Source organism: Heterocephalus glaber, unplaced genomic scaffold (assembly GCF_053883595.1).
Source record: "Heterocephalus glaber isolate CG9 unplaced genomic scaffold, H.glaber_assembly_v1.0 deba00001060, whole genome shotgun sequence".
NCBI lineage: Eukaryota > Metazoa > Chordata > Mammalia > Rodentia > Bathyergidae > Heterocephalus > Heterocephalus glaber.
Window position 1 is genome coordinate 369,239 of NW_028258185.1, and position 25,559 is coordinate 394,797.

Here is a 25,559-nt window from a genome sequence, read left to right on the forward strand (position 1 = left end):
GGGCCAGATTTGAAAGTTCTATCATTGCTGTGAGGAGGAAATGAGGAAAGGAAGTGGGGTGTGAGTACTGAACTGGTGTGTGGGTGTGTCGATGCGTGGTGCCTGTGCTTTGAGAGTGACAAGGTCTCTCCCATGGATGCACAATTGAAGAAAGGAATTCCTTGGGCTCAGAAATGCCACAAATGTAGTCTAGTACCAGCCTCTCTGTCCTTGAGCTTCTGGGCTGGATTTCCTCTTCCAAATCTCCCAACCCTGCAGCGCAAGTGTGCCTCCCACCTTGAGACTCCACTGATCCAGAGGAACATGGGAGTAGGTAGCTAGAAGGCCTGAACCCTTTCCTTGTCTGTTGATGGAGATGAAAATGAGGTGGGGAGTGAAGAGAGCAGCTGGGGGTGTGGGAAGGGGGAGGGGGCTTGGAAGAGGCAGCTGGCAGGCGGGAAGATGATCTGGGGGTCTCAAGTTTCTTGACATCAATTAGAGCAGCCAGACTGGGCTCATTAGTAGCCCGGGGTGCAGGGCTCATCAATAATGAATTCACCCCACATGCTGCCCTCCCCCAGCTTCCTGCAAGGTCACCCCACCTTCCAGTCAGCTGTTTCCTCATAGTAAGCTAAGAAACCCCTCTTCTGAGACCTCCTTAACTCAGAGCCCCTGGAAGCATTCTAGGGGTACAGACAAGGGCTGAGGGCTGGGGACACATCACTGGTCAGCTGTGCCCGGTGCTGGCCATTGAGTAGTCTCAGAGCTCACCCAGGGAGAAAATTCTGGAAGAGAAGAGAATCAGGGTCCAAGGAGAAGCAGGCTTTATGATATAGGAGTCAAACAGTATGATTGATGCCAGGTCAGACCAACAGCAGGAGGACTTCTGACAGACCCAGAGACCCCACAGCCTCCCCCAAGGCCAGACACAGGCAGCAAGGTCATAGTTTCCTGAGGTATTTGAGCCGCTGGATCAGAACAGGACCTGTGTTGGCACCCAGCATTCTCTTGCCCTTGAGCTAGAGTGCCTTGGCAGTTCAGAAACAGATCTTTTCTGTCAACTAGATCAATTGGTGAGGGCAAAAATTGCTGGGGGCCAGAAATAGGAACCCAGACTTCCTGCTTCTTTGTTGGCCACCTAGTCCCCAATTCCCTCCAGAACCCAAACTCCTTCCTTTTCCTAAACTGTCCCAGGATTCCAATCTCACCATCTTTCCACTGGCCTCTTCCTCCCTGCCTCGGCTCTCTAAATCCCAAGTGCCCCAGTTCCCAGTCACACCCCCTTTCCCTCTGGCTAGGGTTGGCCTGAAGCTGGCTGCTCAGCATTCTGGGAAATCTGCCTGCCACCCCCCACCTCACACCTTGAGGCAGGTACAGACAGGTCCTGGCTGCTGCAGCTGCATCTTCCCCAGACACCTTGCAGACTCCCAGACTCCAGCTTTGTGGTGGGGTGCCAGTTGCCCGCCTACAACCCTGTCCCCCAGTTGGCCCTTAATCCAGGTGTCCTGAAGGCCCATCAGCTCTTACTTTCTGTCCTACCCTCCATCCGCCCTTCCACCTAACTAACCTCTTCAGTCCACACTTTCCTTTGTGGGGAATGGCCTGCATTTCACCCCCACCCCATCCAGGTCATCTCTACAGGGTTGTGCCTTAATTCATCTTCCAGTTTCTCTAAATTACAAACCTTCTACTGTATTTCCGCCTTTTCAGAACCATTAACTGCAGTCTTCACTCAGACCTTCCCCAACGATCCAGGTATTGAGACTTTAGCTAAGGATCATCCTCAGATCCTTCTTCAACCCCTCAATTCTTACCTGAGACCCAGCCCCCAGCTTCCTGCTGCAAAGCCAGAAGAAACATCTGGCACTCAAACGTTCCCTACTCCACTCCCCAACCCACTCCCCAGCCCATTACTATGGAGGGGACCACGTTGTCCCACCCAGCTCGGCACCATCCCTCCCCAGAACACTTAGGCATCCTGTCCCCATATCAGCCTAGAACAGACTTCCCGCCCTTGGAGTCAGCCCCTCCCGGGAACCCAGGCATCTGAGCTTCCAGCTTCCCCCATCACCTCACACCATCTTCCAGATGTCTTGTTCCCCAGCCCTGGCTACTGGGAACCTCGGAAAGCCCGGAGATCCAGGGACAGCGAGGAGAAGGGCGGGAGGAAGCGGGAGGGCCCAGGTCGCCCCCTCGCGGAGCCCGGGGTGCACGGGTCCCCTCTCCTCCCGGCTTCACCTGCAGCGGGCCCCGCCCCCGCTCCGCCTCGGCCGGCCTCTGCTCCTCCCCCGGCTCCTCCCCCCGTACCCCAGCCCGGCCAGAACGGCCCCCGGGACAGAGCGACGCGGAACCCCGGGCGCCTGGGTCCCCAGCATGATCCTCGGTGAGTGGGTTCTGCGACTCCAGGCTCCAGGCTCCTGGGTCCCTCTCAGTGGGTCACCCTCCCCCCCCACCTCGCGGCACCGCGGTGACTGCGGCCGCCAGTCAGCGACCGGCTCCCCCTCCCCCTTCATCTGGTTCCACATCTGGGGTGCCCCTCTTCCCCAAGCTGCCGCTTCTCGGGTTAATCTAGGGAGTCGCAAGGGGGGAGACAGAATGAAGACCCCCGCCCCATTAGGAGAATATTGCGTATTCATGAGGCTCATGAATATTATATGTAGTCTACGCTGGGGGAGGGGGCTGGTCCTGGCCTGGTGGAGTTGGGGGAAGGTTCTGACCTGTCCCCCCCGCGCCTTCCCCCACCCTTTGCTGTGACACTGGGACATCCTTCTGGGCCCAGGATAAGAGGGAGAGGAGGAAGTGGGGGGCGGGGGGGGCGAGGAGATGGTGGGTGTAGCTTGGAGGTGAGTGTGGTGGGAGGTGGGAACCTGAGGAGTGGAGATAAGGGGTCTGGGGAGAAGACGGGGTGGGAAGCTGTCCATCCCAGGGCTCCTGCGGCTTAGATCCTGTCTCCGCAGCCGTCCTGCCCCGACACGCCGGGACCTGCCCCTCTCTCCCTGCTGTGTCTGCCTGGGCCCGGCCTTCCCGGCTTCCTGCCCCCTCCACCCCTGCCTTGGGCCGGGGGGGGGGGCACCAGGAGAGGGAGGGGCGTAGGGGAAAGTAAGGCTGGGGGAGGGGAACTCCCGCTGGGTTCTGACAGCCCGTCAGCCACCGCCACCCCATCCTCATGACCTACATCGGGAAGGGAGCCCCAGGGATGGGGGAGGAGAGCACCTAGCTGCGCTCTGGACTCCATCCGTTCTTGCACCAGGCCCCTGCCCCGTGCCCTGCCTCCACAGTGGAGCACAGGCAGGCTCTGACCTCTGCCCTCCCCCCTGGCTAGGCCGGTTCCTGGGCCCTGTTGATGGTGTGAGCCCCTACCAGGCCCAGACACCTGTGGTCTCCCTGCCCCCCACTGGGGACACCTGGCTCTGTGCTGATGCCTGGAGGGCTCAACTGGCTCCGGCCCTCATCCCTCTCTGGAGACCTTATTTGTCTGCCTGTCTTTTCTTCTTTCATTTGACCCCATACCCCTATGGACTTAGCTAATGGTCTTCCTCCTCTTCTGCCTTCCTTCCTCCTCCCTCGTGGCCTCAGTCTCTCACCACTTGTGCACCTGGCACTCCGTCCTGTCTATTAAGTGAATGAGAGAAGCAAGGCTTGAGTGATTGGTTGCCTGCCTCCTTCCCAAGAGTATTTCTAGAAGGCAAAGATGTTTTACACCCTTCCATGAACACCACCCCCAACCTAGGGACCTCGACCCTGAAACACAACTTGGACTCAGGCCCCTGGCACACAGGCTCCACATTCCTCCAACCTGGGCCATTCCTGCACACTCTGGCTCCACCCTGGGCTGGGTCCCAGGCAGCCTGATGCTTGCCCACATCAGGCCAGGCAGGGTAAGCCAGACTTGCCCTGCTCAATAGGCCCTGAAGAGGGCATCGGGACCTGCTGGAGCCTGACCAAGACCCCCGCTGCAGGCAGTGTGCCTGGTCCAAAGGCTCTGAAATGGGACCCCAGACACCAATTGTACTCCTACAACATCTCTCAGAGGGCACTGTAATTATTTCCCTTCTTAGATCAAGCCCACAGAGAGGAGGGAAGCCTAGTGCAGTGCATATACCTTAGGCCTCTTTTTATTTTTATTTGTTTAGTTACTTATTTGGTGCTGGATGGGCCCTGCACACCATGCAAAGTACACTTTCTCCCCCTGAGCTACCTCCTAGCCCCACCTTAGCCCACTGTGGGGAAGGAAGGAGAGGGCAAGAAGTTGAGCCAGGGCTCAGGCCTCATCCACAGGGCCATAGGGAAGTATTCAGTTCTGAATGCTGGGGTCCACTGAGTCTGTATGCAAGGTGACCTTGGAGGGGGGCCCTAAGGTGTCCCTGCCTACCCTGCTGGAGGCCTAGAATCAGAGGGCTCCGGACTAAAGTGGTAGCTCTGGACTCTGCCCTCTGTTCCGAGCCTTTCAGTACCATCCTTCCCTACCGCTGTAGTGAGGGGCGGGTCACTGGAGGAGGTCTTTTCTTGCCTGGCTGGGAACTGTTTCTCAGAGGTCTTTTTCTGGCTCTTCCCTGCCAGTTGCCTCCTCCCAAGTCCTGCCCCAGCCACATCCACCCTAGGGTTATTAGGGATGATGTTTAGTAGTTGTTCATAATCATCCCCTTGTCTCTTTCATCTTTGACTTCAAAGCCTTTCCAGGCTTCAGCCTGCCACCTGCCAAAATGGGAGAATTGAGGCAGAAAGGGACAGACATGTGAACTTGGACAAGTAGATGAGACCCAGGGTTCAAGGCTTTACTTCCACACCCACCCTGATTTCTGGAATTTCTGGGGAGGAAGAAACCAAGAGGCCTGAAGAAAAAAAAGAAATGATTAAAGATGAGATCTCAATTTCGCCTTGGCCCCAGAGGCTAATTCCTACTTTAACCTGGCATCGACTTGCACTGTTCAGCACCTTGGGCCTAGCTGCCTGCAACCCCAGTCGCAGCACCTCTGTGATATTCATTTCATGGAGGCCCGATCCTCAGACCAACACTCACAGCACCACCCTGACACCTGCCCTGGCTCCAGTACCTTCCCAAACACAGCCGGCCACTCCCTAAACCAGCTCATGGAGACACTCCCATTCCTTGTCTCCAGAGCTGTTGCCCTAGAGCCCCACCTAAGAGAGCCAAGGGTCTGGGGCTGAGGACCTGGCCAGAACTGAGAAAGAGAAGGAAAAGACCAGACTTCAATGGGCTGGAGGGAACCAGATGTGGCTTGATTTTGAGCTAGTGCTGGCAGGGAGACCTGAGCAGGACCAAAGTGCCCAGGGCCTGGTAGGTGTGGAAATGGACAGGTGGACATCTGTCCTAGGGTCTGCAAGATCACCCCTCTACAACGCATTGGGAGCTGTCCTATAAAAGATGTAGCCAGGCATGGTGGTGCACGCCTGTGACCCCAGCACTTGGCAGGCTGAGGCAGCAAGACTGCCATGAGTTTGAGGCCAGCCTGGGCTACATAATGAGTTCGAGGCTAGCCTGCACTACATAGTGAGACCCTGTCTTTATATTTTAGTATATGTGCTGCCGAAGCAAGCACGAGACCCTGTCTTTAAAAACCCAAAAATAATAAATGAGTAAATAAATAAAGCATGTAGCAATTCCCAGCGGAACTGGGTGGGACTCCATCTGCTGGAGGTAATTACTCTAATGAGCTTCCCTCTGGAGTGGCCTGCCCCAGCCAGGCCCCAGCTCCTCCCTGCCCTGCCTTACCTGGTTGCCACACGCACACATGCACGCATGCTCACATACACTACAATTTGCTCTCCTCTTCCTTCAAACCTGCCTGAAGCCCTCACCTAGCCAGGTGACAAAAGCCTGAAATGTCTTACCTCAGTCCCTGCTTCCCCAGTCCTCCCCCTAAATTCTTACCTCTTTCCCTTCTCTTCCCCAATCTATCCCAAAAAGTGTAGCACTTGAAAGCCCAGCCTGTGGAGCCAGACTTGTTCAATCCTGCCCCCACCCCCAGCTGTGTGACCTTGGACAAGTAACTCTCTCTCTGAGCCAGGTGTCATCATCCATAAGATGAGAATTCATTTATTCAGCAAACATTTATTGAGCTCACATTGTGGCACGCCAGCACTTTACATGGACCTGTTCAATCCCCTGTCAACTCTGGAAGGCAGGAACTGTTGTTCTCATTTGACAGATGAGAAATGAGACAGAGTCAGAGAAACTACCTAGTTACCCAGCCAGTGCACAGTGGAGCCTTCCACCGGGGACTGTACCTGGCGTATAGTAAGCCCTCAAAAAGTGGCAAATACCGTTATCCTCAGAGAGAGGGGCCTGAGGCTTGGGCTACATCAAACCAAGAGCCCTGTTTCTGTCCACTCGACCCATAAACGGCCATCTGCCCTTCTCCCCAGCTCAGATCTCAGAGCGGAGCAGACATGGGAACCTGGGAAGGGGACAATGTATCTCCAGTTGCCCGCCCTGCTTCCTTCCTGACTTTATGTCACTCCACCCCTCTCTCCAGCACCCTCTCCCCACCTGCACCCCAGGGGTCACATCAGTGGAAAAGATGAATTACTGGCCACAGGGAACTGAGCAGCTGCTACCTGCTTTCCTGCATCCTTCCTCTGGAGTGAAAAGGAGGACCCCAACCTAAGAAAATACACACAACTTGCTCTTCTCAGCCTCCCCTTAAACAAGGTGGATGCCTGTGCTTTGAGCTCTGCTTCAGAGTTAAATTAGAGCCCTTTGGAAGTGATTGCTATAAAGTGCAACAGATCTTGATTTGAATCTCAGCCCTAATACTTACAAGCTGTGTGATATCAGCCACGATTTTTTTTTTTTTTTTTTTTTTTTTTTTGGTACCAGGAATCGAACTTGGGACCTTGCGCTTTCACTGCAGGCGTCGAAACCACTGAGCTAAATCCCCGGCTCAGCCACGATTTTTGACTTCTGGGTCCCAGGTTCCTTACGTGTCAAATGGAAAAAATAATATCAACTACCGCATAGAATTATAGCCACCTCACAGATTGAGCTCCCTCAGAGAGTAAATGTGATAATACTCACAATTCATTACCTGGCACATAGTGGTTCCTCAGCCTTTTTTTCTGACTCAGTTCCTCCTCTAAGATGGGTTTGAAGATTGGGAGCCTCAAGTGTCAAGAGCCAGGGAAAGGGTCCAGGGGCCAAGCTGCAGTCCGTGGTGCTATGAGTGGGGCAGGTGCCAGCCCCGAACCAGCTGCTGGGGGTGGGCACGGGGTGCTGGGGACTCCAGGGGCACTCGGGTTTCTCACACCATTCCTGAGGTCATTAAGGCTGCCCTGGCCTGGAGTGCCAGGCAGCAAGGAGGGCTGGGGCACTGAGGGGACAGGTCTGCAGTCTGTCTGTCCCTCTTTCTCTTTTTCTTTTCTTTTTTGGTACCAGGGATCAAACTTAGGACCTTGCCCTTGCAAGGCAGGAGGCGGAACCACTGAGATAAATCCCTTTCTCTTTCATCTTTCTCACTCTCGCTGTTCTCTGCTCTTGGTCTTTCCACCCTCATCTGTAGCTCTGTCCTGCTTCTCAGTAGTGTCTGTTTTTGCATCTCGTTTCACTCTTTCACACCTCCACTGCTTTCTATCCTTTTCTCCCTTACTGTCTCTGTCCCTTCTCTCAGTGGCCTGTTCCTGTTTCTATAAGTCTTTCCCATTCTTATTTTTGTCCGTCTGCATGCTTCTCTCCCTCTCCGCGCCCCCCATATATCCTCTCTCTTCTCTCCCACCCTATACCAACCCTGAGGTGTCAGAGGAAGAAATGGATTCAAGGCCTACAGACCCCCAGCAGCTCAAGAGCCAAAGCCAAGCATCCTACCCTCTCCTCAGGCTTTAGAATTTGGAAGCCCAGGCTCCCAGCAGCCTTGACCGCTCTCTGCCTCAGGCACCCTGGCTACCCAGTCTTAGCACTGGGTGAAAAAGACAGACCCCTTCCAGACCTTTCTGGACCAGCTCCCTGCCCCCAGCTGTGCCTGAACCCTCCCCACCCCCTCCCTCTCTCCTCAGATTCCCCTAATCCCTGCTCCCCCGCCCTCCCCTCTGCCCCACTTTTCCAGGACTCTGATTGGCTGATTCTACAGACTGGGCTGGGGGAGGGGGATGGCAAGGGAGGGGGCAGAGGGCAGAACCAAGGGAAGGGGGACTGCTGTCAAGCCCAGGCCCCTGGGGGGCCGGGGCCAGGCCACTGCCTGGGGGCAGTGGGCACCAGAAACTGAAGGTATGAAAGGGTCAGTCTTTATGGAGGGAACAGGAAAGGATCCTGGGGACCCCCTGCCTTAGGAAGGTCAAGGGAGGCCGGGACAAGCAGGCAGCCTCCTGGTTCTCTGTGTTCCTAGGAGCCCTGTTGTTGGCAGGGGGTGGCTGGAGTTGTGGAGGGCAGCCAGAACACCACAGCTGGTGGACAGTGGGGTCGCAGAGGGAAGCTGGGCCTGTGGAAGCCCCTTTGGGCTCTCCCTCTGGAGCCTGGTGGAGTTCCTCCCATCCTCCCACCACTCTAGAGGAGGAAGAGGTTTCAGGGAGGGCAGCTGAACGATAGCCTGGACTTTCATTTCCCCTTGGGGTCAGACCCAGGCGTTCCCCTCCAAGGCCAGTGCTGGTTCCTCCTGCAGAGCTGGAGCTGAGCACCCTGGTGAGACACAGGGGCTGGGAGGACTGAGGGCTGGAGAAGGGGCTCACACATGACACCCACCCACCGCCTGCCCCAGAGATGTGGACAGTTAACTGAGAGTTACGATCTGAACAAAGTCCTAACTCTAGGGACCCTGAAAGAGTCAGCAGTGCTCTTCCAGATCTAGGCCTACATCTTCCCCTCTGGGCAGTGGGATGAACCATCCACTTGACCCTGTTCTTCTTGGGATGATACAAAATTTTCGAATACCCTTGAGGAAAACAAGGCTAGAAAAGACAGGAGAGGCCAGGTCTTGGGTCTCAGAGTCCCCGCTGGTCCAGCAAGCAGCTTGTAGAGGTCTAAGGTTTTCCTGGGTCTGTAAGGTGCCTAAAGGTCTTGGGGGAGGGAAGCTGGAGAAAGGGGAAGTGAAAACCACCCCCAGGTCTGTACCCTCCCCCAGGCCACAACAGACCATGCTCAATGGGCCGGAGCCAGCAGGGGACATACGTGTATGTACAGCAAACAGGAGTGTGTGCCAGGGTCACACTTGTGAGGGTGGGGGCCCAGCTAGGAAGTAGGACTCTGGGCTTGGGCAGGGTTCCCAAGTTTCAATTTTCCTACCCCACAGAATGTTTTCTCTGCCCTTCAGGCAGCCTGAGCCGGGCAGGGCCCCTCCCTCTGCTACGGCAGCCCCCCATCATGCAGCCCCCGCTGGACCTCAAGCAGATCCTGCCCTTTCCGCTGGAGCCAGCCCCTACCCTGGGCCTCTTCGGCAACTATAGCACCGTAAGTAGCAGCCTTACTGGCTTGACTTCCCTACCCTCTATTCCCCTCAGCCCCTCCGCCTCTTCTCCTTGTCTGTTCTTATGGCACCACCCCAGCTTCCTCACCTAGTCAACTGTTGACTGTCTGGTTTTTTGTTTGTTTGTTTTTTGGTTTTTTGAGAAAGGGTCTCACTATGTAGTTTAGGCTGGTCTTGAACGCTCAGCAGTCCTCCTGCTTCAGCCTCCTCTGGGATTACAGGCATGTGCCACCATGCCCACTTGTGTCTAGTATACTACAAACAATAACAGTTAACATTTGCTAAGCCTTTGCAGCTAAGGTCTTATTATTGGCCAGATACTATACCAAGTGTTTTACATGAATTAATTCACTTTGTCCTCCAGTAAATCATCCTATCATCTAGAGAAGTAATGTGGCCTAAATTGACAGTAGTAGCTAGGTGAAACGGTGCCCACCTGTAATCCAGCACTCCAGAAGGTTGAGGCAGGAGGACTGCAAGTTCAAGCCCAGCCTGGGTAATTGAGTGACTTATTGAGAACTTATCTCAAAATAAAGGAACAGGGCTCGGGGCCGGGGATTTAGTTCAGTGGTTCCGGCGCCTGCCTCTAAAGCGCAAGGTTCCAGTTCGATCCCTGGTACATAAAAAAACAACAAAAAAAACACTCAAAATAAAAAATGAGAAAAGGGCTGAGACCTGGGCATGGTAGTGCACACCCATAATCCCAGCACTTAGGAGGCTGAGGCAAGAAGCATCAATTCTGTTGGAGCCAACTTGGGCTTCACAGTGAATTCAAGGCCAGCATGAGTAAACAGTGAGGCCCTATCTTAAAAAAGGAAGGAAGGAGAAAGAAAGAGAGAAGGAAAAAGAGCTGAGGATGTCACTCAATGCAAAAAGTCTTGGGTTCAATCCCCAGTACTGCCTGTGTAGAGACATAGAGAGATAGATAGAGAGAGAGAGAGAGAGAGATATAGGAGTGGCTGTAGGGAGGTGGAGGGCTGCAGACATTGAATCCACAACAAAAAAATAAGCAGGAAGATAAGTGTGCCTCTTTTTAAGTTCCACCACTCTGGATCCCACAGTTGCATGGACAGGACCAGTAGGAGTAGCTTGGAGGGGCCTGGGAAAGTTGTCCAGATTTGATACAATAAAAATAGGGAGCCACTCTCCATTCTTGAACAGGAGAGCGCCTTGATAAGAACAGCGGCTGAGGAACGCTCGTGGGGCAGCCCCACAGAAGGGAGCAAAAGCTGGGGCAGGGTGGCCAGGTAGGAGGTTGTCCCAGCATTGCAGGCCTGGAGGGAAGTCAGACTGGGAGTGGCAGCGGCCACGTGAGGGAGAGGAAGGGAGCATGGGTGAGGTGTTTCCAAGGAAATAATGACAGGCCATGGTGACTGCACACTGCGGGTGGGAGGAAGAGAAAGGATGAATCAAGGCGAATCAGAGCTCTGGGACTGGGAAGAAGTCACTGTTGGTAGAGGAAGGTCTTGGAGGACGGAAGAGTGTGGGCCGAGGGTACCAAAGTTACTTTAGGACAAGCTGAGGGGTGTGCAGAGGGACGTGTGCCATACAGAGGCAACAGACAGGTGGAATTTGAGGCCTGGAGCGAGAGTTAAAGCAAAGAGTTGGGTGGAGTCAGCCTTATTGCACTCAAATCACCATTGTCAAACCATGTTCCATCCTGAACATGTACTGAGTCGAGTACATGCTAGGCACTGAGCGGACATTGCCATGCTCAGTCTCGATCTCACCACAGCCCGTGGAGCAGACGCTATCATTCCTGTTTCACAATGGCTGACAGAAATGCAGGCTCAGAAGACTTCAGTAATTTATATAAATTGATTCAGTATGTGCCTAAGATATAAGTCAAACCCATAGCATCTGACTGAAAATCAGGTTCTCTTTGTACCATAGCTGCTCCCCACAAACTCCCGAAGGACTCAAACCAACAATTGGATTGTGCTTTAAAGTTTACAAAGTCTTTTTCATATCTTTATAGCACCCTTTGGTATAGCTGCTATTATCCTCATTCTACAAATGAGAAAATGAGTATTGACTATAAGCAAGGCCCCGTGCTAGATACAATGGAAACAGGAGGGGAAATATGAGATAGTCCTATCCTTTTTTTTTTTTTTAAACAGAGTCTCATTATGTAGTACAAGCTGGCCAGGAACTTGCTATGTAGCCCATTCCTGGCTCAAGATAGTCCTATCTTCTTAAGGATCTTATATTGAGGGGACAAAGATAGACAGGTATACAGCAAATCAGAGGGAAGGTTTTAAATACTGTGACAGACATTTCAAAAGGTTCGATTTCTTTTTTGTTTAGTTTTGTTTGTTTGTTTGACTCTGTCTCACTATGTAATTGAAACTGGCCTTGAACTCACTAAGTAGCTCAGGCTAGCCTCGAACCCAAGCTGATCCTCCCGCCTCAGCTTCCTGAGTGCTGGAATAACAGGTGTGTCCAGGGCTGGGGACTTATTTAGCTCAGTGGTACCAGCGCCTGCCTTGAAAGCAAGCGCAAGGTCCTGAGTTCCATCCCCAGTACCAAAACAAACAAACAAACAAAAAAAACAGGTGTATGCCACCACGCCCCAGCTTGCAGAAAAGGTTCAGGTACAATTTAAGAACAACAACAACAAAAACTTAGCACCTACTATGATCTGGGCACTGTGCTTTTTGTCAGGGATTTAAGACTCAGTTCTTCCCCTTGGGGAGGCCAGAATTTAGTAGGAACACTAACATGTTAATGAACATCCAGCAGGATGTTGAAGAGCCAGGTCTCAAGCATTTAGTTTGCACCGAGCCCAAGGGAGTGTCAAGAAAGATTTGCTGGGTGTGTCTAAGGGACCAACCAGAGTTAAACTGGAAAACACAGAGCAGAGGGTGATAGATCTTAAACTAGATGAAGCAGGTGACATATGATTTGGGCTTGGAAAAATTATTAGTAGGATTTTTAAAGTGCCCTTAGAGGGCCAGGGGATTTAGCTCAGTGGTTCCGCCGCCGCCTTCCTCGAAAGCACAAGTTCTGAGTCCGATCCCAGGTACCAAAAAAAAAAAAAAGTGGCCTTAGAGAACATTCCAGATTATGGGTCAGAGATTTAGCTCAGTGGTTCAGCCGCCTGCCCTGCAATCGCAAGGACCCAAGTTCGATCCCTGGTACCAAAAAAAAAGAAAAACGAGAACATTCCAGATTAAAGTAAATCACATGAACAGGGGCCAGAAAAGAGCATTTCAGAAAGCTCAATTGATTGGGAGTGACTGGAACATGAGGTGTGAGTGATTCCCCCCATCTAAGTCCTGAATTCCACTCACCCTCAGGTCTCAGCACCCCATCACTGTCCCCATTTTATAGATGAGGAAATCAGATCCACAGAGGTTAATCGACTAGTCTAAGGTCACAAAGCTATTAAGTTGATTTATGTAAATAATCCAGAGTTTCTGATTCCCACAGTGGAGTTATTTAAAGCCCTGAGCATGGGGTGGGGGCTGGGGGTGTGATTCAGTGATAAAGCACTTGCCTAGCATGTCTGAGGCTCTGGGTTCCGTTCCCAGTACCACACTAAAGTAATAATAATAAAGCCATACACATAGATAGCTTGGAAAGGGTGTTGAACAACACCAATTCTGCCATTTGACTGGCAGGATGTGAGTTGATATTCAAAAATATTAGCTGTATCTCCTTAGACAAGTCACCCAATCACCCTGAACCTCAATTTTACCTGCTATAAAATGAGATACTACTAGCAGCAACACTCATGATTCTAAGAATCGTGTTACATAATCATGCCTAGCATGAAATGCTCAGTGTTAGCTTCCATGATTATTATGTTACTGTTTTTATTTAAGGGAGGAGCAGAAAGAGAAGAGCAGGATGCTCAAGGCCCCTGGCTTGGGGAATAAGCAGGAGGCAGTGGGACTAGGAGGAGGCTCCAGCAAGGAAACAGCCAATCGAGGGGGTGGGGAGGGAAGTATCCTCCTGTAGAGTGGAGAAGCCAAGGGAGAGAGTGTGGCGGGCTGCATCAGTAGTGTCAAATTCTGCAGGGGAATGAGGACTGCAGAAAAGCTGCAGACAGGAGTTTGGAAGCCCTGTCCAGCAGTTAAGTACATGGCTTTGGAGTCAAGCTGCCCAGGTTTAAATTCAAATCCTAGTTCAGCCACTTACTAGCTTATGACCTTGGGCAAATTATTTAACCTCTCTAAACCTCAGTTCCTCCATCTATAAAATGAAGATAATAATAGTACTTACTTCTAATCGTGGTTGTGATGGTTAAATTAGATAATCCATGCAGGGTTCAGGACAGACTGGCACATTCCAGGGGCCCAGTCAACATGAGGGGGTGGGGCGGGGTAGTGTTAGTCCTCACGGCAGAGTCTGTACCTCACGTGACCTTCTCCGCAGCCCTCTCCCATCCGCAGCCCCTGCCCCTTGGACCCCTCCCCACATTACTGCCTCTCTTCATTCTCCCCCCACTCACTCCACTGCTTCCCTCTGCCCTTGGACACCTCTCTACCAAAGCAGCCTCTGTCTGGATCCAGTTACCTGCTTCACCCGTCTCTGCTGTAGGTGGGCTAGGAGGGGATGAGACTCAGAGATGACAGAGCGGCATTCCCAGGCCCTGACTAGAAAGGGATGAAGGGAGAGGGGAAAGTGGGCTCCTTGGCCCTCCTGCCGCTCATCCCCCAGTGCTACCCCCGCTCGGCCGCCAGGGGGCAGTAAGTGCACGAGGCGCCGCAGTTTGGCTCTTTGAGAAGCTGATGCTCTGGCAGGTTGCGGGTGAGGGGAGGTGGGAAGAGGTTGGGAAAGAGCCCCAGTCTGAGGTCACCTCTGCCCTGGGACCCCCCAGTTCCACGGCTCGGCTCTGAGGAGTCGCTGAGAGAGCAGTGTCTGACACCTCGGTACCTGGGCTCGGTTTCCCACCCCTATGGGGACAGTGACTTGTAAAAGACAGCACAACGCAGGGGCTCAGTGCAGAGGGAGCAGGGGAAGGGTCGTCTGGGGCCTCGGAAGACGAGAAGCGAGGGTCTGGGCGGAAAGGGTGAAAGAAAGAACAAATGCCCGAGTTACACAAACGAGTCGCCCGCAGGGTTGGTGGGGACACTAGACCCAAGAAGGAGCCCCAGTGCAGGCAGCCGAGGTCCCCTGGGCACTCCCCGCGCCGCCAGGCCGAGTGGCCCCGCCAGGACGAGGTCTCCCTGGAAGCAGTCTGGACACCCCCTTCTCCTAGCCCCTCGGTTCTTCCCCAGTGCTCAGTCCTGCCCCGCCCCGGCTCGCCCTCGGCCCCGCCCCTGGGGCGGGCTCGGACCCTACCGGCACCGCCTCCCTTCTCCCCGCCGGCCCGGCCTCACAGCCCCGAGCCGCCCGGGCCACGAGCGCCACGAGCGCCGCGTCCCCGGCCTGCCCGGCGGCCAGGCTCGGCCCCCAACCCGGGCCGCCACCCCGGGCCATGGAGCCGCGGCCCCCAGGGCCCCGCAGGGTAAGCACCCGGCCCCTCCTCTCCGCGGCCCGCGCTGCCGCAGCGCCCCCCCCAACCCATCCCGCCCGCCCTGCGGGGCTGCTGCCACCTCTCCCTCCTCGGCCCCCGGGTGGCCGGCCCATCCCCCACGCCGGCGCAGCCTGAACAATCTCTGGGTCCCAGCTGGCGCCCTCCAGTGCTGCCACACACAGGATACCCTAGCCTCTGCTCCGAAGGTCCTGGGGGTCGCCCAGATCTTCACACTTCCTCTCAGGTGGTGCACCTACCCTCAGATCACCACGCTGCTCAGATCCCTTTCTCCAGCCCTGGCCTCTTCCCAGCACCCCTTCCCCACCTGCTCTTAGACAGCCCTTCTCCTTCCTGTATCAGTCCCCTCTCCCTTGTCATCTTATTTTGAGGGGTGGGGAAGTGGAGTCGTCAAATAAGGGACAGACAGCAGGTTCCATCAGATAAAGGGCACCGAAAGGAAATATAATCACAGCGCCCCCCTTCCTGTTCCTGATCTGGTTTCCCCCTTCCCTCCCCCTTGCCCTTCCTGATTCATTTTGCCCCAGCTTCAGGGAGCCATTCCCCTTCACGTCTGCTGTTGGAGGGCAGGCAGGAGGGGACTGTTTGGGGGACTTCTCCAGGCAATGGCTGGGCCAAGATCCCAGGGAAGGGGCACTGGAGTGAGATGGGCCCTGGAAGATGCTGGCCTCAGGCTCTCCTCTGGGAGCCCTCATCTAGGTCACCAGGGCCTCCTGACCTTGGCCTGGAGCAGCACTTCAGTGGCTCACATTCCACCTGCACCGGGATTGGGCCCAGGAGCCCTCACTTCCAGCCTGGTGTCTGCCCCCTCAGTTCCTGGAGGAGGTGAGGAGGACCCGCCTGACCCCACTGCTGGCCTCTCCTCCAACCCCAGTTGGTGTTTCTGGACTTTAGGCCAGGGAGGAGGCTGTGCAGGAGTTAAGTTCTCATCCTGCAGCAGGGACTCAGGTGGGGCCTGGACATTCTCAGGGGATGGAGCTTGGGAAGGTCAGGCTACAGCTCACGCTCAGGGCCCTGGGCCCTTTGCCCCACCAAGGAGTGGGCTGAGGTGATGGGGTGGGGCACAGACAGAACTAGGGGACTCTGCTCTCCCCTCTCCATCCTACTCCTCTCTCCCTACTGTTTTCATTGGACTTAGGTTTCCTCGGCCAGATTGAATTTCTTTCTGAGATGAATTCCCATTCTCCACCCAGCTTGTGAGCAAGCCCAGGACCTAGGAGAACCCCGGGGCAGAGTTGAGGATCTAAATAGGAAAGACTGAGGCTTAGAGACTGAGAACTGAGAGCCGCAATCTGTCTCGCTGTCTGATGAAAGCCTGTCTCCAACTTGGTCTGTCTTTCTTTCTGCCAAACACATCATACATTCACACAGATAAACACACAGCTGAAGATTACACAACCTGACCATTCGTAGTGTCAGCAAAGCCCTCAACACAGAAATGTTGATACAGAAATGATGTACACACAGAACATGACACTCCTTCACACTCCAACCCTGCACAGATTGATCACAGCCTGCCTAACACACACAGACGCACCCATCCTTCTCCTGTTTGGCTTTTCCTTGGATGTGACTGGGGCTTCCAAGATGCTGATGGGAGGTGAAAAGAGCCACACAGAGAGGCTGCTTCCAGCCAAGGGCAGGCCAAGAGGCTGATGCTAGTCCAGCCAGTTATTTGAACCCAGCCATGGCTCCTGCATCCTCCACTACCAAAACGGGACAGAGTAGGTGAGGCCACGGCCCAGTTCACAGGGATGCTGAGGATCCTCTCCTAACATTAACCCCAAGCAGCTGGTCTGACTCCCGGGGAGAGGCACAGAGAATCAAGACATCTCCACTTCACGTTCCATTCTCCAGCATCTCACTGGGAAGCCTGAAACCTGGGCACAGGGACTCAGCTGAGTCGCTAAAGACCCCCAAGTCCCCAGCAACATCTTGATTCCTCCTGCCTAAATGATAAGGTTTGCCGCCTTAACTTAGTCAGTTTTTATGAGATCCCAGTATCACCCAATCCTCCTGAGCCTCAGCTGCATTCCAGTCTTGCCTCTCGCTGGCCTCCTAGGGGCTCAGGAGGGAGACTGTTCAGGGAGGTGGTTTTTGTGCCTCCAGTCCCCTGGCTTTATCCCTATAGCCAAAGGACTCGGAGAAACTTCCATCCTCCCCTTCCTCATGTGAACTTTTGGCAGGAGACTACGAAGATGTCTGCTGACCCAGGGTGGAGGCTGAGATGGTTCCTAATCCCGCCCACCCCTACAGCTCTGCCCCAGAAGCCCTGTTGATCAGGGAGACAGGGTTCAAAAGATCAGGGAGACAGGGTTCACTGGCCTTAGGCCAGCCCAGCTGTCCAGGTCCCCTTCTTTTTTTGTTTGATTTTTTTTTTTTTTTTTGAGATAGGGTCTCACTATATAGTTCAGACTAGCCTTGAACTATGTAGCCTAGGCTAGCCTCAAACTCACAGTGATCTTCCTGCCTCAGCCTCTTGATTGTTGGGATTACAAGCATGCGCCACCACACCTGGCTTTTTGTTTGATTTTTCTTTTTCTTTTTTTTTTTGGTACCGGAGATCAAACTCGGGACCTTGCTCTTTCGAGGAAGGCGCCGGAACCACTGAGCTAAATCCCCAGCTTTTTGTTTGATTTTTGAGGCAAGGTCTTGGTATGTAGTTCAGGCTGGTCTGAACTCACTATGGAAGCCAGGCTGGCCTGAAACTCGAGGCGATCCTCCTGCCTCAGCCTCCCAAGTGCAGGGATTATAGACATGAACCACCATATCCAGTAGGTCCCCCTGCTTATTCCCCATTATTTTCTAGATCCACCTATTTTCTCCTGAGTTCTCTTACTCCCTCTAGTAGCTACTGTCTTTTTTTTTTTTTTGGTACCGGGGATTGGACTCAGGCTCTTGCGCTTGTGTAGCAGGTGGCGAAACCAATGAGCTAAATCCCTGGCCCCTAGTAGCTACTGTCTTAAAGAAGTTCAGAGAGTAAGAGTGTTAGGGCAAGCTGGGGCCCGGAGATGGGAAGTGGGAACAGCTGTCTCCTGGGATCAGAGACTGCACTTGGCAGATAGTCGAACCCTAGAGTGGGGCCAAAAGGTTCAAAGGCTTCAGCTGAAGGCCCTTGGATCTAGTGTTCTTAGGGACTTTGTGTCTCAGTAGGCCTCTGGTTGATTGGAGATAGGTCAAAGTGACAGAGTTGGACCTTCATGGCATGACGAACCTAGGCAGGAGCTCAGGCTTAGTCCCACCTCTGTTATTAACTCATGGTGTGGTCTTGGGAAAAGCACTTCTGCTTTCTGTGAAATGGGAACATTGGGCCTGTGGATCCATCAGGACCTTTCAGCACTATGAAGATTGGGCTGGAAAGAATCCTGGGATTGAGACTCAGAGCCCCAGGCATATTGAGGGATGGGAGGAGGCACTGGGACTTTGGTCCAGCCCAGCTGCTGCTGAGGGTTTGGAGGGGGCATAATGGACACGGCTCGTGCTGGGGTCCCTGGCTCACCCCAGCCTGCCTCCACAGATGGACCCTGTGCAGAAGGCTGTGCTCTCTCACACTTTTGGGGGACCCTTACTCAAGACCAAGCGGCCCGTCATTTCCTGTAATGTCTGTCAAATCCGCTTCAATTCTCAGGTAAGATGCCAGTCACACATCCACCTAGTGGGTGGGACAGGGGCCACCAGAGGACCTCGAGGGCAGAGGCTAGGAAGTCAAGGTGAGGGGCAGGGATTAAGTTAAGGGGAGAGCAGGAAATGGGGATACTGCAGGAGTGGCAGGGGCAAGTGGAAGGCACTTGAGAAGGACAAGAGTTTGCCTCGTATTTGGGCATGAAGTTGATCAGTCCTCCAAAGCTGACCCCTCCCTCCCTTGGGGACTTGGGGCATCCCTAGCTCAGAGCTTCTTGGAGCACAGGTGTCTGAGTGGAAGTGTGGCCTCTGGCCCTTTGGTTCTTAGGCTCAGGACTGAGTTAGGTCACTGGTTCCCCTGCAGTGCCTGCATCCTCTTTGCCCTCTGATAACTCCTCCTCTGGCCCACATGGTTCCCTCTAACCTCCTGGCTCCCTCTTCTGTCTACCATTTTCTGCTCTTTTCCCTCCATATCACACATAAAGTTCTCCATAGAGAGAAACCACCCAGTGCCCAGAACCTGGGTTACAACCCCCAAGATTTCTTCCCTCTGAGGTTCCACTGGGACTTCTGTTTGGGTGTGAAGGGGACTTTGTGGGGTGCTGGCTCTGAGAGCTTTTGGAGAAAAACAGAAGAGCCTCCTTCTGCTGAGTAGGGGAAAATAAAAGCATGTTGTTTCCCTATCCACCACACACACACACACACGTACACACACACACACACACGTACACACCTGCATGTGCATGCGTACACCTGCTCCATGCCACTGGGCCCTGCATACCGCTGCCCTCCCCCTGGGCTGTCAATCTTCTTTTCCTGCTTATCTACACCTTTTATTTCTACCCCTGTCTAGGTGACCTTGTGCCTCCAGGATTGCACATTCTTAACAGTAGTGAAAATGGAGTGGAGGGTAGGGGCAGGCAGTGTGCAGAGGGAGCCAGGGCCAGCAGTAACCCTCTCCTTTAGCTTGGGCCCCAGGCCTCCCCTTACCTACCCTCCACACACTGGCAAAGGGAATGAGATCTCAGGGGTGGGGAGCCAATAGACAGCCGTGCTCTCCTTTTGCTCTCTCCTTCCTTCCCCCATCAAGTGGCTCTGTTTTGACAGCTGTCTCTGCTGCTGTCTTCTGTCTCCAGAGCTGGGCTTGAGGCCAGGGTCCTCCTAGGTGTCTACAGAGGCCTCAGGGAAGATGAGACCCAGGGGGAGAAGTTAGAATAGAGCCAGGCATCAGAGCTCCTAGTCTGAGCAGGATCCTGGCAGCAGAGGCTCAGGCCTCTAGGTCTAGGGCCTAAGAGGGCTGCAACTGGCTGCATTGTTAGCCCCTTCCCAATTTAGAATTCTTTCATGGGTTTGGGGTCCCCCTCTCTTCACCCTGGGACTGGGGGAGAGGCCTGAGTTTAGAGCCAGGCCCCAGGTGTGGTGAGAGAGCACATTCAGGGATAGGTGGGGATCCAGATTCCCAGACATTCGAGCTTGAGAAGCTCATCTGAGCCCCGGGAATAACCAGAATTATTAACATGGGGCTTCACATCTCACGGGTGTAGGGAGAGATTCACTGCAGTCTGCTGCAGCCACCCTAGGACCTGAAGCTCTGAGGGGACATCAAGCACATGAAAGGTGACCTTGGCTTCTGTTTTCTTCCTCCATCCCTAAAGAGCCAGGCTGAGGCACACTACAAGGGTAACCGCCACGCCCGACGAGTCAAAGGCATGGAGGCCGCCAAGGCCCGAGGCAGGGAGCCTAGCATCCGGGAACCTGGAGACCCAGCTCCACCAGGCAGCAGCCCCCCAAATGGGGATGGCATAGCCCCCCGGCCAGGTGTGTCTGAGTCTACCCACCTTCTTCAACTGACCTCTGTATTCTGTTCTCTCCCCATATCCCAGAACTCTCCTCTGCCTCTCTGCCTCCTCCTCTATCCCCACCCCTGCCCCCACCCAAGGTAAGTCCTGGAGCCAAGCACAGTGATAGAAAATTTCCATCCTGTCACCCTCCCCCACCCCCACCCAGCTCCTCTCCACAGAGTTCCCACTGTCTGTCCTCCCCACTTGCCCAGTGACTCAGAGGGGATTGGGTGAGGCCACCTGGCAAACCTCGACAAGGAAAGGGGAACCAATCTAGAGAGAGGTCCCTTCCTGGGGAGAGAGAATCAGGATATCAGAGTGTTTGCCCTGCCAGAGCTCCCTCCAGGGAAGACTGATGCCAAGCAACCCAGGCAACTCCCCAGATGATCTTGGATAGACCCTTGGCCCTCTCTGGGCCAGAGTTTTCTTTTCTGGTAAGTAGGAGAGTGAGACTTAAGACCTTTGAGGTCTTTCCCAGGTTTACAAAAAGCAACTTTGAAATTCTTTTTCACTCATGGCTGGTGGCTATCCTTAACCATACTTCCAAGAAACAGGAAAGAAGAAATAAGGAGAGGAAGATATGAACCGCTCCCATCCTGGGATTACCACATCAGATACCTGTCAGTCAGGGCCAGCTCCAGAGAGAGCTAACATCCCCCTTGTCCCCATTTCCTCCTACCCTGGCCTGCCTTTCCTGCCCTGCCCTAAGAGGAATAAGAAACAAGACTGCACCACCAGCTTAGAACCCAGATTCCCCACTCTCACCCCACACACACACACACACACACACACACACACACACACACACACACACACACACACACACACACACACACACACACAGAGTCACCCTCAGACAAGCATATGTAGAGGGGACAGGCATAAGTTCTAATTGTGCTCCAGCTGCTTCCTAGCCCAATCATCTCTAGTTTTTCCTAGCTTAAGCATGCCTAGTTGGTTACAAATCATCTTTGTAACACAATAATGGTGGTAGTAGTTAACATTTCTTGAATAGTACTGTTCTAGGTACTTTACACATTAATATGTTTTAATGTTTAATATATCATTTAGTTCCTTCTTCCCTCACCTCGCCCCCCAGGATCCAGGGCAGGATGACTACGCCAGCCCTCCTTTTATCAACCATGTAGCCTTGTGCAGACTAGGATATAGACATGCTGTCTGGATTAGGATGAAGGTAGAGGATTCAGAAATAAAGATATAGAAGGAGAAGGATCACAGTATAGACAGACACCTGAGGGGTCACGAGTTCCTCATCTGGCAGATCCCCACCCCCAACACAAACCTCCCCATGACCCGGAAACTGGATCAGCTGCTGGAGCGAGAATGGGAGCGCTAGAGTTTCCCCTATATAGAGGCCAGAACCCAGTGCTGAGGCCTGGGCCTGTGCATCTTTAATCAGGCCATGAATTATAGAGCAGCCTGCATGCCTGTTTCTTCCCTCTCCAGTTTGGTTCTGCTGTTTCTGTTTCCCTTTGCTGTGTCCACATCCATCTCTCCCTCCCTCATCCTGGTTCTGCCCTTTCTACAGCTCTTCAGTGGGCCTTTGTGGGGGCTGGGCAGGACTCTGGGAAGGGGATGTCCTGGCTGGAAGCCCAGGCTCACTGGCAGGCCATATGAGAGTGAGGGTAAATCTTTCTTCCATGTCTCTCCCCCTGGCTGGCAAGGACTCCAGCTTCACCCTCAAGGTAGGCTGGTGGGACTAGACCTCTTTGGCTATTCCTATCTTTGGGGGAATGCTCAGGGACTGGAGTCTCACACGCAGCCAGCAGCAGCTGAACCATGTCTGGCTCTGGCCCAGGGCTTAAGAACACTCATGTTGTCACAGGGTGGGGACTCCTGGGCCCTTGCCCTCCAGGAAATGGGGGGGCCACAGGAAGTGGCTTCTCCAAGAGCCATCTGAGTGACCCCCATGTTTCTCCCCCAACAGTTTCCATGGAGAATGGACTGGGTCCAGCCCCAGGATCCCCAGAGAAACAGCCTGGCTCCCCATCCCCTCCCAGTGTTCCAGAGACTGGCCAGGGTGTAACCAAGAGTGAAGGGGGGACTCCAGCCCCAGCTTCCTTGCCTGGGGGTAGCAAGGAAGAGGAGGAGAAAGCCAAGCGGCTGCTCTACTGTGCTCTGTGCAAGGTGGCTGTGAACTCCCTGTCCCAGCTTGAGGCGCATAACAAAGGTATGGGCTCTCCTGTCCCCAATCACTCTCCTGTCCTCAGACCACCCCGCCTCCTACATCCTAACTCCCCTGGCTTCCACCATCCCTGGACCCTCTTGGACCTACCAGCCTATCTCCCTCTTTACTCCCACAGCTCCCCACACTTGCCCCCCCCCATATTGTAAGAGACAATGCAGATATTCGAGACATGGTAGGACTGGAGAATTTTTTCTCTACCCCTTTCTTTCTGCCCGCGGTGGGCTTAAGGTACTAAGCACAAGACCATTCTGGAGGCCCGAAGTGGGCTGGGGCCCATCAAAGCTTACCCTCGACTGGGGCCTCCCACCCCCGGGGAGCCAGAGGCTCCTGCCCAGGACCGAACCTTCCACTGTGAGATCTGCAACGTCAAAGTCAATTCGGAGGTCCAACTGAAACAGGTGGGTCCAAGGCCCTTCCCAGAAATTCTGGGGAGCGGCACCTGCCGAGGGAAAGAGAACAGGTACTTGAGTGAGGGCCTTTGTCAGGCTCTAACCCCTGTGCCTAGTCTTGGCTCTTTTCCGGGGCTCACGGCCCATCACCTACTCACTCCCACCCCCACCCCCACAGCACATCTCCAGCAGGCGGCACCGAGATGGCGTGGCCGGGAAGCCGAACCCACTACTGAGCCGGCACAAGAAGCCTAGGGGCGCTGGCGAGCTGGCGGTGAGGCCTGGGAGCTGGGGTATCGGGCTACTGGAGGACTTAGGCGGGATGGAGAGAAGGACGGAGAGCGGGCGGGAGAGAGGTGGGGTTTACAGCCCAAACCGAGTAACCTCTTTCCCACCTCGCACTGCTGCAGGGCGCGCTGACTTTCTCCAAGGAGCTGCCCAAGTCCCTGGCCGGGGGCCTGCTTCCGAGCCCCCTGGCGGTGGCTGCGGTGATGGCAGCTGCTGCAGGCTCCCCGCTGTCTCTGCGCCCAGCTCCAGCCACACCTCTTCTGCAGGGACCGCCGATCACCCACCCTCTCCTCCACCCCGCTCCAGGACCCATCCGAACTGCGCACGGTCCCATCCTCTTCTCCCCCTACTGACCTCAACCCTGAGCCCCTCCCATTCTACCCCCCCCCACTGCCTCCAGCCGGGACCCAGGCCTCCGGGCTCCTAGTGCGCCCCTCCTCCCGGCGCTCCCTGAATGATCTCTCCTTCCCCCCCCACCCCGAGGTACGGGGTTCCAGGAAAGGGGAGGGGTTGCGGGGGAGGGGGGCTTCAGAAGGGGGGGAACACCCCAGATCTCAGGGAACCCCGCCCCCTGCCCTTCCCTCTCCCCTAGAAAAGGGGGGGCCGTCTCACCCCGAGCCCCCTTGGAGACACCCCCCCTCCCAAAAGCCATGTCCATCCAGCCCTTCCCCCCCAAACCTAGCACAAAACGGGGTTCACAAGCCATGGTAGGGGTCCGGGGGGCAGAAATGGGTTTTCTTGGCAATAAGCGGACTCTGGGACTCCGGCCCCCTACCCCAAACTGAAGCGCTTCCGTGAACACCCCCGTCCTCCGCAGGGGGAGGGGAGCAGGTGGGATCCTGGGTCCCTCATAAGCACTTTGGTTTTACCGCCTGCAACCTCACTGTGCCCGCCCCGCACCGTGCCCCTGCCCCATGTCTAGCCGGGCCCATCGAAGGGTGCAGCACTTGGGAGCATCTCTGGCACTTGGGTGGGACCAAGGAGATGCCCCCAGAGACCCTCCCTCGCCTTCTTCCTCCCCAGTCTGGGTTCCATTCTTTTCACCAGCACCCATCGCCCAAGGGGTACCGAGGGGGGCAAGGGGTGTCCAGTCCAAGCCCACCCCCGCCTCGCCTTCCGCAAAACTGTGAGCAAAAAGCAATAGAGCCTCACCCCCGCCCTCCCCTTTCCGCAGGATTCGCAGGAGCCTGTAGCTTCCCCGTTCCCAGCTCCTAGACCTCACGGCTGTCCCTTCCCGACACCTCCACTGCACAATCGGGCGGGGGCGTAACACCCCCACCTTTTCTGTGGTTTCCGTACTGTCCGCCCTTCTAGCCGCCCGACCCGGGAGGGGAACCACGGCCTTCCCCTCCCCATCAACTCCGCTTGACAATGTAGCAACCCGGGCCCCACCCTCGCCCTCCCCTTCACCCTCTCCTTGACAATAAAGTCTGGATTCGTTCTGCTCTCCGCCCCCCAGACTGAGGCTCTGTCTTTGCCGGCGGTTTGGGGATCCACTGGATCTGTACGGTGAGGGAGGCCGGCACACAGGAAGAGGAGGACGGGGAAAGGGGGTGGGAGGAGGCAAAATAGGAGGCTTGTGCAAAGCGAGCAAAAACCCCCCACTCAATCCCGCCAGCCTCGCGTAAACTCGTCGGGTATCCGGATTTGTGAAGGGAGCTGCGGCTGCTGAGAATTCACCACAACTCCACCAGGCGGCGCCAACGGCGTCGGGGCGGGGGGGGGGGGCAATCCCCTAGGTTGAGCGGCTTCTTTGATGTGTTCCCGAAACTTAGGGAGATGGGTCTAGACCAAATCTTAGACAAAGGAAAGAATCCAGGCTTTGTGCCTCTAGTGGGAAACCCTTTGCAGCAAGACAGAAGGCACGCGAAGAAGGGATGGGGTCTGAGGATCTGAGCTCTAGCCTTTGCTTGGCCCCTTATAAATACTGACCTGAGAGCCGGGGATTTAGCTCAGTGGTTTCGCCGCCTGCTACGCAAGCGCAAAGACCCGAGTTCGATCCCCAGTACCAAAAAATTAAAATTAAAAAAAAAAATAAATATTGACCTTGGGTCAGTCCTTGCACTCTCAGGACCTCAGCTTCCCCATCTGCAAAATAAGCAGGCTTCTGGCCAGGCATGGTGGCACACACCTGTAATCCTGTAATCCCAGCACTCAGGAGGCTGAGGCAGGAGGACCACCATGAGTTCGAGGCCAGCCTGGGCTACATAGTGAGTTCAAGCCCAGCCTGAACTGCATAAGGAGTCCCTGTCTCAGAACAACAACAACAAAAAATAGGCTTGGGGGGGGGGTTCTGGTTTTGGAGGGAGTTGTTTGTTTGTTTTGTTTTGTTTTGTT

The 25,559-nt window shown here is 54.7% G+C and overlaps 1 protein-coding gene across 13 annotated transcripts; it reads left to right on the forward strand.

Annotated features, from left to right (window-relative positions):
- The first annotated feature begins 2,261 nt into the window (after nucleotides 1-2,261).
- Znf385a (zinc finger protein 385A) lies at nucleotides 2,262-24,675 on the forward strand. 13 transcript variants are annotated; one of them, XM_013068490.3, is made up of 9 exons: nucleotides 2,262-2,362; nucleotides 9,240-9,376; nucleotides 18,392-18,502; nucleotides 20,151-20,313; nucleotides 22,022-22,042; nucleotides 22,285-22,527; nucleotides 22,774-22,943; nucleotides 23,113-23,208; nucleotides 23,345-24,675. In XM_013068490.3, the coding sequence occupies exons 1-9, from the start codon at nucleotides 2,353-2,355 to the stop codon at nucleotides 23,573-23,575; spliced, it is 1,182 nt and encodes a 393-aa protein (XP_012923944.1). In that variant the 5' UTR covers nucleotides 2,262-2,352; the 3' UTR covers nucleotides 23,576-24,675. The 13 variants fall into 13 exon arrangements, with proteins under 13 accessions (XP_012923944.1, XP_004872854.1, XP_087065823.1 ...); XM_087209695.1 differs by having other exon boundaries at nucleotides 2,338-2,362; nucleotides 9,219-9,376; XM_013068491.3 differs by lacking the exon at nucleotides 2,262-2,362 and adding an exon at nucleotides 8,083-8,200.
- The last annotated feature ends 884 nt before the right edge of the window (nucleotides 24,676-25,559 follow it).

Excerpts from the sequence above, each read along its gene's own strand:
- Znf385a (XM_087209692.1), top strand. The coding sequence starts at position 14,426 with ATGCCCGAGTTACACAAACGAGTCGCCCGCAGGGTTGGTGGGGACACT. Across the intron at positions 14,848-18,378 it reads GGCCCCCAGGGCCCCGCAGG|CCTGCCTCCACAGATGGACC; the intron begins GTAAGCACCCGG and ends GGCTCACCCCAG. Across the intron at positions 22,944-23,112 it reads CGGAGGTCCAACTGAAACAG|CACATCTCCAGCAGGCGGCA; the intron begins GTGGGTCCAAGG and ends CCACCCCCACAG.